We start from the raw sequence: 12,274 nt of genomic DNA on the forward strand, positions 1-12,274 counted from the left end.
CAAAGCTCTGAGTTCAAACATACTATAATGAATACTTCATGCTCCCAATAACTTTCTGAGATTCCCTCTAAGGACAGTTCTATCACAGTATGAACAGGGAAACAGGAGTTGATTAGCTCAGCATCCACTTCCCTGAATCAATAGCTTCCCAGGCACTGTTCACTTCTGGCCAGTCAGTACCCAGGACTTGCCACCTGTTACATATTTTGAAGATCACCCCTGAACTACAGGGATCTAAAAGCACAATCTTCTTGTTTGGACCCTGTCCATTAAACAAGCCTGGTAGTTTTCAGTGTAAAAAATTGTAAGTAAGGATTCCTTTTTCTCAAGGTTAGGAGAGACCATGCTTGACCAGCCACTGTCAGTCCAGCCAGTCATAGGGGAAAGGGTTTCTCTACTCTCTTCTGGGCCTGTTTTTTTCCCAGAAAGTGTGGAACCTGCATTTTAAATATTAGCAATCATTTGCATTTTATTAAAGATTCTGTGCAAGACAAGTAACATAACCAATTGTGGCCTACATGCCACCAGTTGGTGATCTCTGCCCGTCCTTTGCCCCGTCCTCTTTGGAGAGCAGCCCAGCATCTCATTACACATGTGCCTGATAGGCTATAAGATGTTCCTTTCCTACTGTGTAACAACAAGTGTAGATACTAAACATGTTTTCACAGGTTTCTGGGTAGACTTTTTTATCAGCCCTTAGTGTATTCTGCAGAGGGAAGTAGGAAGGAGATGAAAAGCGAGTCCTCTCTTTGCCGCTTTTAGTAAATTCTTGAGTATTCAGACAAAGCCGTAGACTGTAGATTATACATACAGTAAATGACTTGCCAAGTAGAAAAATAAATGACAGGAAAGGGGGAAAAACTGGGTTGTTTTTAAAGCTATTTTTACTTATCTTACATAAAGATGGAGACTGAGCTGCTATTAACCATTAAGGTTGCAAATGGTACAGGAGAGTGAACAGCAGAGATCATGTGCCATGGGCTTCCACTTCATGCCTTGTGCTCCTGCCCAGGCTATGCTAATTCAGGTGTTGGACAACAGTGAGCTGAATGCGTGGGGAAGTCAATGGCTTATGTTACCTTTGGAATAGCCTACTGAAATAAACTCAAGCTCAACAGCATCAAGATCAATGTTAATGCAATGCCCATAAGCTATGTGAGAATGTATATGTTACAGGATATTAGATTTTTTTTTTTTTTTGGCTATTTCTTTTCTTTTTTTTTTTTTCATGATTTTTCTTTTTTTTTTCTTTAATATTCATTTATTCATTAATTACATTGCATTACATGACTGGGATTCCCCCCCCTTCACCCCAAACCCTTCCCCCATCATGAATTCCTTCACCTTGATGCATAACCACAGCTCAAGTTCCATTGAGATTCCCTAATTAAAAGTTTACACCATACAGAGTCCAGCATCCCACTTGTCCAGTTCAAGTTCAACGGCCTCTTAGGGAGGCCCTCTCAGGTTTGTAGGCAGAGCCAGCAGAGCATCACCTCGATCAATTTTAAAAAGAATTTTTTAGGAGAATAGAAGGATCAGTCACTGAGTCTCAATGGAATCTACGTCTCCGGGAAATACAGGAACAAAGATGGCAAATCCATGGCTTTTTTGTTTGTTTAAGGATTTTGCATAGATAATGATGACCACTGGGGTTGTGTTCCCACAAAATAATCCTTACTCCATGCCCTTTCATGTCCTTGAAGATAAATCTCGATTGTTGAATATCCTTGGATTAAAAAAATGTAGTAAAAATACTCTAGTTTTCCCAACAACTATTCAAACGTTCCACTTTGCAAAAACAGTTTTAAGAATCTTTAAATACTGTATGTGTAGGTTTGGCTTTTGCTTAAAATATGAATGGAATCCGCACAGCACCATCTGTGGACTGAGTGATGAGCAAGCTTTCACCTTGACTGTACTGCAGGCACGGCTGCAGAGCTTCCACCACACATGGTCTCTGCCTTTTCCTGCAGATATCCCAGAGAAGGCACAAATCCTGGGTAGCTTCAGAAGACTGATTACTTAGCGATATCCCAGCAATGCACTTTCACTTCAATTGTGTTTTAAAATAGACACTTTAGCATTTGGCCTCCACTTGGAATATAATCAAAAGCTCAATTATCATGTATACAAAGATTGCAAAAGAACATGTAAAATGTCAATGAAGTCAGCTCTCAGTAGTAATTCTTAATTTCTACTTCATACTTTTTTATGTATTTCCAATTTTTTAAAGTGAGTTTCAGCTATTTTTAAACCAAACAATAAAGGATTTTATTAGAAGAAGAAATGAAAATATTGACCTACCTAATAAATGCTTTCTCTTCATGAAAGCAACCCAAAAGGAGTGGATAAAGAAACTGTGGTACATCTACTCTAAGCATACTATTCAGCTATTAAAAAGAATGAAATTCTACTATTTGTAACTAAATGGTCCCCACTACCGACCATTATATTCAGTGTGATAAGCCAATCCCAAAAGGACAAATATCATATGTTCTTTTTGATATAAGGCAACCTTCATGCAAAATACAAATCAATAGATATACAGGAAAACTTTCATGTACGTAGAGTCATCTAGAGGAACAGTATTATAGAGACTATCATATCGAGATATGAAGTCACAATGCAGTATGCCAGCATGCATCTCTACTTCCAAGTCAACGATGGACTCCCAACAAAACCGTTAAATATATCTTGACAATAGGATACTGGACTCTCTGCTACTGTACATACCTACAATGTCAGGATACACTTAAACAGCAGAATGATGGACCTAACAACTGTTTTTGCAAGACTATACTATTGTAATAATATATGGGAAATCAGTGAGAGGGAGGGTATTTTTTAAGAGGGGAGGGGAAATACCAGAGCCTATGAAACTGTATCATAACATTTAAAAAACAAATAAATAGTAAAAAGATGCTTTCTTTTGAAAGTGAATCCATTTGTGATAACACTCATTTAAAAGCATAAAACATGAGTAAGGCTTTGATCTTTTTTGTTTTCCAAAAGACATGTAACTTAATAAAATGGTTTAAAAATATTTTCATTGGTGTAGGAATTGCAGTTATTTTTTTCAAGGCTGACCATTTGACCATCTCTTCTCTAATGTAAATAAGTTAAATGTACAAAAAGGCCTTTCATACACTGTTTTCTGTTATTTCCAAAAATGTAAAGTTACAGTCTTCAGTGTTTCAGAGTTGTTCCTTAGACCCTCAGGGATACCAAAATTTTGCTTGTGCTCAAGTTCCTTCATATAAAATGGTATAGCACTTGTTTATAACCTACAAAATCCTATTGTCTGCTTTAAATCACTATATATTATGGAACAATTAATACAATGTATGTTCTAAACAACTGTTATACTGTAGTTATATTATTATTTAGAAAGCAAAGAAAAATATTTGTACATGTTTAGAATAGATGCTACTTTCTAAAAATATTTTTTTGGAGCTTGCATAGTGGCATAGGAGGCTAATACTCCGTATGTAGCACCAGCACCCCATATGGGCACCAGTGTCTCCCTGCTCCACTTCCACCCCAGACCTCTGCTTAGGGCCTGGCAAAGCAGTGGAGGATTGGTCCAGGTCCTTGGGCACCTACACTCATGTGGGAGATCTAGAAGAAGCTCCTGGCTCCTAGCTTTGGATCAGCTCACTTCTGGTCACTGCAGCCATTTGGGGAGTGAATCAGTAAAAGAAGATCTCTCTTTATCTCTTCTGTTAAATCTGCCCTTCAAATAAAATAAATTATATATCTATAAATTATATATCTATAAATTATATATCTATATATCTATAGATATCTATAGATATCTATAGATATCTATAGATATATATAGATACAGATATCTATAGATATAGATATAGATACAGATATATATTTGATCTGCAGTTAGTTGAATTAATGAGGCTGAACCTATTAGAATGGAGGCCTGACTGTGATATAAATTTACAACTTAAAATATTTCCTAACTTTACCTGCTGTAATTCTTCTTGGAATAGTGGGTATAAATTATAGGAACAAATAACAACTGGAAAGGGGAAACAAAAAGTAGCCTTCTCTGTGTGTCTTTAAATTGGATCATCTCAACCTAATAAATTTAGCAAAAACTAAAAATTTAGATTATATGAAGTTTTCTAACACCTTCAATCTCAGTCCCTAAAAGTTATTCAATAAAGATGAATCCAAAACAAGAATAAGACAAGATTTACCTACCTTTGATGCTAATCGTGGTTTTAGGCCCAGGAATGAAAAGACTGTGTTGCTTTCCTTTGACTCAAAAAAACTGTCATAATCCTAAAAAGGGGGAGATAATAAAAGCAGTAAGAAACAAAGAAGTGTCTTTGTGCTTGATAATTTTGACACATTTTTTTAAAAAGATTTATTCAGTTTATTACAAAGTCAGATATACAGAGAGGAGGAGAGACAGAGAGGAAGATCTTCCATCCAATGATTCACTCCCCAAGTGAGCCGCAACGGCCGGCGCTGTACCGATCCGAAGCCGGGAACCTGGAACCTCTTCCGGGTCTCCCACGTGGGTGCAGGGTCCCAATGCATTGGGCCATCCTCGACTGCTTTCCCAGGCCACAAGCAGGGAGCTGGATGGGAAGTGGAGCTGTGGGGATTAGAACCGGCGCCCATATGGGATCTGGGGGCGTTCAAGGCAAGGACTTTAGCTGCTAGGCCACACCGCTGGGCCCTTGACACATTTTTAAGTGAAAAAGTGCACATTGTTCTGTCCAGGCAAGTAAAGAGCTACATAAATCCATTGAAATCAGTCAGCTAGAGCCTGAATAAGATGGTAACAGTCAGTTTCTAGTCTAAAGACTAGGAAAGGATTAAAATGTAAAACATCTGACAACAGCAATGAAATAGGAACACTTTCCTTTCCTTGAGTGATTCTGACCTAGGGCTTCACTTGAAGTCTACAGTAAGGAAGGTTGCTTCCCAACTCCACTCTTCACAGCCAGTTATTTAAGGCATAAAAAAAATCCCCAGGTAAACAGAAAGGTCTCCGTGTGTCAATGTGAGTGCTGCTATTCTGCTTTTGAAGTCTTCCATATTCTTTGAGATGATGTCTTCCAAGAGAATAAAAAGATCAAATAAAAATGACAGGAAACTATTCTCTATAACATTTAGCTTTGCCTCAGACACAGAATCATTTTTCTCTACTTCCACAAGAAGAGACAAGTAGGGACTTTAGGTCAATATGTTAATCAATTACTTTATTTCAAAAGTATGCATATATCACACTATATCATTTCTAAGTTGAAACAAAGCCATCTTAACAACATTTGCTATCTTGGTAATGGTATCTTGGGATAATTCTGCAAGCAGACAATGACCAGAGTCCCTTTTATTCCCTTGCTTTGTGCCCAGTGCACTGTATCACTTAATTTCCACCACAGGCCACCAACTTGCAAACTCACTCAGAAATGAGTTGTCCAAGTTTGACAGCCAGGAAGTGGGAGAACTGGCGGTTGGATCCTTGATATTTATACTTCTGGTAAGTGCTAATGTTTGCTGCTCAAGATAAAACCAGGTACAGGGCGGATACCTTAGAGTTACTGAATTTTAAAGTCTCATTACTAGGAAAACCAATGGCATCACAAGGATACTTGAAAATATTCTAGAAATCTAGAGGAGCTAACAATTCGTAGAGCAGAGATTTGCTTCCTGCAAAGTAATTTTAGTTTTATAAGGAAAATACCTACATAACTATGGATAATGTCTCAAAATGAGGGAGGTTAGAATGGAAACGGGAAAAGTTAGGAGGGCACCTGGCAATCCAGCAAAGAGATGGAGGCAATCTGTGTGAGTTTGATGGCAGTGGAGAAGGAGGAACATGGGAAAAAACAAGTGCCTCTGAGTTTTCTGATCTGACGGGAAACGAGGTGTGTGGAAAGTCTGGAACTGAGTTTCAACTTGTTAAGCTTGAGAAGTTGAATGCAGTATCAGCTTGGCAGCTGGAAAGTTTCCACTGGTTCTAGAATTTTACAAATCCTATGTTATGGAATGTGTAAGCTGTAACTTTATGTAAGATAAAATATGACCCTAACTACATTAAACAAAAACAGGTCAGGGTTTGAAATATAATGAAGGCAAACTCACATGGACTGAAAATCTTGTTATATTCTTTTCCACAAAGCTTTGCCATAGAGTTCAGTAACATTTCACTAATCCAAGGTTAAAAAAGAAAGGCAGTCAAATATACAGTATGGTTATTGCTCACATTAAAAGCAGTAAGCTGAGACAGAGAGAACTACAGTTAGATCCATTCTACTCTTTTTTATACTCACCACATGAAACTTAGTATACTTCTAACTTTCTAAAGAGTTACACACACACATTTTGCCTCTGCTCAGCTTAAATTCCCCTAGGGAATCTCATTCTATTTAAAATCACAGTCTAGCTCTGACCTTTCCTCTGAGTTCTGGTTCCACATCAGCAGCAAACTGCTCACAGACTTCTAAACACAAAGGATCTAAATCACAATTTATGATCTTCCACCCTACGCCACGGGCTTCTCAGAAAGCAGCACAGCCATTGAAGATTCTAAAAGCCTAAAACTCAAGAATCACAGACTCCTTTCATTCCCCCACCATTACTTTGTATATCCCTTAGCTTCTCACGTATCTTTATCTAAATCTGTCTCTGTCACCCTAATCCAGCACCCCTATTTATCAACTCTGATTTAATTGCACCTGTTTCTATTCATTCTCTCAAGTGGAGACAGACTGATGTTTGACAAACACAGATTTGGTGCTGTTGCTCCGAATTCCTTTGCTCTGAGAGTTCTCACTGCTAGAACATTGCAAAGTAAATCCCTTAATGTGGTGCCAAAGGATGGCCATGGATGAGCTCTAATGACTCTTCAGGTTTGAGAAGATGACAAGTCTTAACTCTCCTACCGGCACCTCCACTGTCTGGTTCACCAACTCCTTTCTGTGAAACTGACTGGGGTATGTGCTCAGCCAGCTGTTGTTGCAATGCCCAGCTGTCTACTAAGTGAGTTATACACCACGAATTCACCCACTTAACCTCCTCAGACTTTGTTCTTATCTGTGTCAGACACTACCACACACTGCCAGAAACAGACCCTATCTTCTAACTGCTCTTACATGCTCTTACTCTTAGCAAATCCAGGCTAAGACATTCAGCAGTATTCCTGTTACTGCAGCCATTTATTTGACAGTTTGCTCCCTTCCCATTTAACTGAATAGGAAAGGGAAGAGACAATTATAGACAAAAACATTGAGGACCAGAAACAGCCATCAAAACAATAGCCCTGTTCCTGAGTTTCAAAAAGTTTTTCATCTGTCTCTGCTTGATTAGAAGGCTTTGTTGTCAGTGTGAAATGCAGAAATTGAAAAATGAAGGAAAAATACCTCATTCAATCTCTATAAATGCTGTATTGATTTTATTTTCTAAAGAATGATGTGGGACAGACGTTTGTTTAATGGCTAAGACATCCACATTTCGTATCATGCTGCTTGGGTTTGATACCTGCTCCATCTCTCCATCTCCTAATTCGAGATACCAGCAAACGCAGATGCATGTGACTCTTCAATCAACCAGGTCCCTGCTCCTGACATGGAGAGACCTAGATTATTTTCTTGGATAAATTTTGGCCTTAGGTTAGCACCTGCCATCACAAGCATTTAAGAAGTAAATCAGTATATGGGAGCTCTCAATCTCTGCCTCTTGAAAAGAAAAACTGAGGTGGCAATAAAAATATTTTGCATATAAAAGAACAAAAGGCAAACTACATGAAACTTAATGTCCATATTCCAAGTTTCAATGTTTATACTTTTAAAAAAGCCTTAATTTCAAAAGGATCACAAATCCCAAAATCACAAAACTAGAAATTTGGCATGCAACTTTCATTTGTATAAAAATACCTATGCAAATACATCTACGTAGAAAGAGTATGTAACATTATCAAAAATCCATTTAACCACATTAAGCTGTTCTTGTAACATTTAGTCACCAACAAAGGTATTTAGATATGGCAAATATTCAAAATCTCAGAATGACATTTCTTATATGGGTATTTCTCACATAAAAATGACCAACATTAGTTTTACAAGCCTTTAACTCAATGCCATACATAATTATGGCTAGGAGCCTCTTGCCTGAATAATGAATTGGATCTACCCAACAGCTAAGAAATTTTCACTTGAAGTAATTATAATTAACTCCTGTCAGGTGATAAAGCCAACTTATAGGAAATTTTTTTAAGTTAATATTAGATTAATACCCAATTCACACCAGGTAACCAATATTTGTCAAATGAATGGATAAAAGTTGTGTTTGTGAAAGAAGGACTGACATGCCATATTTTAGGTGATTTCATGCCAGTAGCTTGGCTTGAGATAACCCAGTTTCTACTTTTATTGTTTAACGGTTTTAAAAAAAAGTGTGTGGGGCTAAATGTTGTGGCACAGTAAAGTAACTGCTTAGGATGCGCACATCCACACTGGCGTACCCAGGATGGAGGCCAGTGCTGCTTCCAATGCAGTTTTACTGGAATGAAGCAGAGAACGGCTCAAGGAGTAAGTACCTGCCGCTCATGTGGGAGAACCAGGTGGAGACCCTGGCTCCTGGCTTTGGCTTGGTGTTAGCCCTAGCTGTTACATGCATTTGGGGAGTGCAACCATGGATAGAAGATCTTTCTTCCATTATGCAAAAGATTCCAGCATGCAAAAGATTAACACCATTTATCTACAATATTTTGGAAAAGAGTAAGTGATCATTTAAAATCTGACATCTTGATAATTCACCTGTACTTTTGGAGTACATTTTAATGAAGTACAATCATTAAGAGTAATACCATTCTAGAAATTTAAACATAACACCCTATGGAGATACAATTTTTTTTTCCTGTGGTGGCCTTTGATAGTCTCAAAAAAAATGAGAAAATTTTGTTTTCTCCTCAAATTTGTTTCATTTCCAGCTTATCTATTATTAGGTTTCTTACCACAAAACAGAAAATGTCTGTGATTATAAAACTCATACAAGGTTTCCAAACAGGCTTGCTGAATTCTTACACAGGACCAGGCTTCCCTGAGCACTGGTAATCAGCAGCAGCAGTTACTCATACATCAGAACCATCAACCTTCTGTAGCTACGGGGCAATGATCGGTAACAGTGGCTTGGACGGGGACAAACCCACAAATCATATTCAAGATAAAACTACAGCTTGAGAAGCTTGTGTATTTTGCTACATTTAAGACCAAGAATGAAGAATTCATTTTGTTTCTAATGACAATTGCTTATAAAAAAAGAAACATCCCTGAACTGTACAGATAAATTATTGAGTTCCCTTCCCTCATGACGGGAGCCTGAAATCAAGTGGTATAATTTTAAGAAGGCTCAGAGGGTTTTGTTTTGTTAATGGGAAAGGGAAAAAAAAAAGTCTTCCATCATCTATTACTTTGACTTCTGTTCAAATGAAAACCAATGTCAAAAGACATTTATAAGCTTATGATAGAATCTATAACAGGTAAAGTTAACAATAGACTCATTCTTCCACAAAATGTACTTAAGGACATTTATCTGTAATTTGGATTAGGCAGTTATGGACTAAGTAAACACCGAAGACAAAGATCTTAAAGTTCTCTGCCCTTTTAGTGTTCCCCGAGAGAACAGTCAGGAAAGCCCACAGCAGCCAGTCTGAAAAGCTCTATTGCCTCCGACAGCTCAGTGGATGACAATTAACGACAGACTCGGATTATTTCCACATGCCAGTGGCACAGGCAAACAAGGGCTGCAGGGAACAAAAACAGCATATGATCAGTAAGGAAATGGTGGTGGCCAACAGTTCAAATGAGTCAAAGTAAGAAAAGAAACCAAAAATATTTTTTTTTTAAATAAGACTGTAGAGGTTGCTGCTGCTATGGCTTAAGATGAATTGAGGCTCCCTCAGCTAGTTTTCTTTGGAGCCTGAGGTTGACCTCTGATTTCAGGGATGAGGATCATCAAGGCTACATTCTATTTTATGAAATTTTGATTTGGAATGAAATAGAGTTGACAGTGCCAGTCCTGGCAAGGGGTAATTTCCTATAAAACAGCTCTACTTGGCAATTTTTCCTTAGGCCAAACTACAACAAATATGAGCAAGCCCAAAGTTCAGGATTTCCCATCTCTAACTCCAGTATAATACTTCTGACCATACTGGTTCAAGATGACTGAATAAGCAAATACATCTGCCTCTTCTCTCAGCCAAGCACCAGTCTGCAGTGGAGGAAAAAATTTTTGTGCCAATCCCCAGAAAGGGAACTGATAACAGAATTTTGAGTGATACCCAGACCGTATAAAGCAAATACAACTGGGGCCACTAGAAGAAACAAGGAGTAACCACAGCCTGGAAAAGAAGAGGTGCGATCCTCCCCAAGGAAGCGCCACAGAAATGGCAAGCTGGAGACCCTGACCAGGATGATCTGCAGCAGGCTGTGACAGGGCACGCTCAAATAGTAAAAAAGGACATTTACAACAGCCATGCAGTTACTTCTTGGATGGCCAGGGCACCCCAGGAAGCGCTGAGAACACTGGTGAGTGCCCACCTGCTGAGAACTGCAGGGACCCCAGAGAGACCAGCAGAGCCCAAGGTCACTCTGCACCCCTCAGCAAACAAGGATGAAACGGAAACGTTTATCCTGGAGGGACACATCCTATACTTGCTGCCTGAGTGACAATCTTTTCTTAATGAGGGCTTCACCTCTTGCTGCCTCACTGAGTCTGACTTGGTGCCCCCTACTCCAACAGAGTTGGATGAACACATGCTGGTTTTCAAGAGAGGCAAAGACCAAGAGACAGAACTGAACATGGTGATAAATTACAGAACATATGCTTTCTAAAATGGTTTCAGTAATGTCTTGGGGAAATTTAGGGATTAAAGAAGACAGTGCATCTAAAAAACAAAAACAAATCATTATTTTCAAAGAAGTAAAACAACAATAACAAAGGGCTTTTGGAAACTGAATTTGATTACAAAATTAAAAGTTTGATAAACAGATTATGTAACAGAATGCTAAATATCAAGCTACTATTAATTGAAGATAAAAGAATGCTTCTCAGAATGCAGAACACCAAGACCAACATTAGCCAAGAAATTAAGAGAAGTGACAGCTGGAACACAAGGGCAGAACTTCACCCAAGGATAAAAAAATCCTGCAGCTGATAAGGGAAGCAATAGAAAGAAGGAATCCAAGAAACAGAATTTCTCACCAAAGCAAACATAATAGTTTGTAGATTGAAAAGCCCTAACATGGGGCAAGTGCTTGGCAGAGCAGTTAAGATACAGATTCCAACTTCCTGTTAATCTGCACCCTGGGAGACAGCAGCTGATGGTTCAGGTACGGGTGGGTCCTTGCCTCCCACATGGGAGACGGGCATCGAGTTCTGGATTCTTGGCTTTCCTGACCCACCCCTAGATGTTGCAGCACTGGAGTACTGAACCAGTGGATCAAAGATGTCTCCATCTCTTTCTCTTTGCCTTTTCAAGTAAAATGAAAACAAAAATTAAAGAAAAAAGAAGTTTAAAAACATAGCACAAAAAGTTTTACCAACTGCTTAACAGAATGAATTTCAAAAAAACTGAAAGTACATAATGATGAAATGCCAGAACCCCCAAGTGTATCCCAAAACCTTTCAGAGAGGGACATAAAATGACTGACCAAAAAGAATGTCATCTAGCAATTATGTGGGCTTCTAATCAATACTATGAATATGGCACAGCGCTTCTTAAGGGAATGTGATTGCAAACCAAGAGCATTACATCTAATGAAATTATTCAATAACAATGAAAGTCAAAGACTTTAAAATGAAGTATTTATAAAGTTTACCTGAGGGGGGTGTGTAGTGTAATGGCTCAACTGGCTAGCTCCCTTCTTACAGGCACTAGGATTCCATATGGATGCCGGTTCATGTGGATGCCGGTTCATGTCCTGGCTACTCCACTTCCCATCCAGCTCCCTGCAGATGGCCTGGGAAGGCAGCAGGGCATGCCCTAAAGCCTTGAGGCACTGTACCCACATCAGAGACCTGGAAGAAGCTCCTGGCTACTTGCTTTATATTGGTTCAGTTCTGGGCGTTATAGCCATTTGGGGAGTAAACCACTGGATGGAATATTTAAAGTAACAAAAAAAAAAAAAAAAAAAAGAAGGGAAGTTTACCAAGCAGGCACATCATAATAACATTTTGTTTTTCAGATGCTAATCCAAGCAAATAAAAAAATGCTAAGACAGAAAGGATATGTCTCTCAGAT

At 38.6% G+C, this 12,274-nt stretch overlaps 1 protein-coding gene across 1 annotated transcript in view; it reads right to left on the reverse strand.

Annotated features, from left to right (window-relative positions):
• The window catches only part of SH3BGRL2 (SH3 domain binding glutamate rich protein like 2), a 60,627-nt gene that overhangs the window by 3,112 nt on the left and 45,241 nt on the right, over nt 1–12,274 (reverse strand). Inside the window, exon 3 of the mRNA XM_058661172.1 lies at nt 4,222–4,302. Within this exon, the coding sequence (XP_058517155.1) occupies nt 4,222–4,302 (81 nt within the window). The remainder of the gene's footprint in view (nt 1–4,221; nt 4,303–12,274) is intronic.

Source organism: Ochotona princeps, chromosome 1 (assembly GCF_030435755.1).
Source record: "Ochotona princeps isolate mOchPri1 chromosome 1, mOchPri1.hap1, whole genome shotgun sequence".
Classification (NCBI taxonomy): domain Eukaryota; kingdom Metazoa; phylum Chordata; class Mammalia; order Lagomorpha; family Ochotonidae; genus Ochotona; species Ochotona princeps.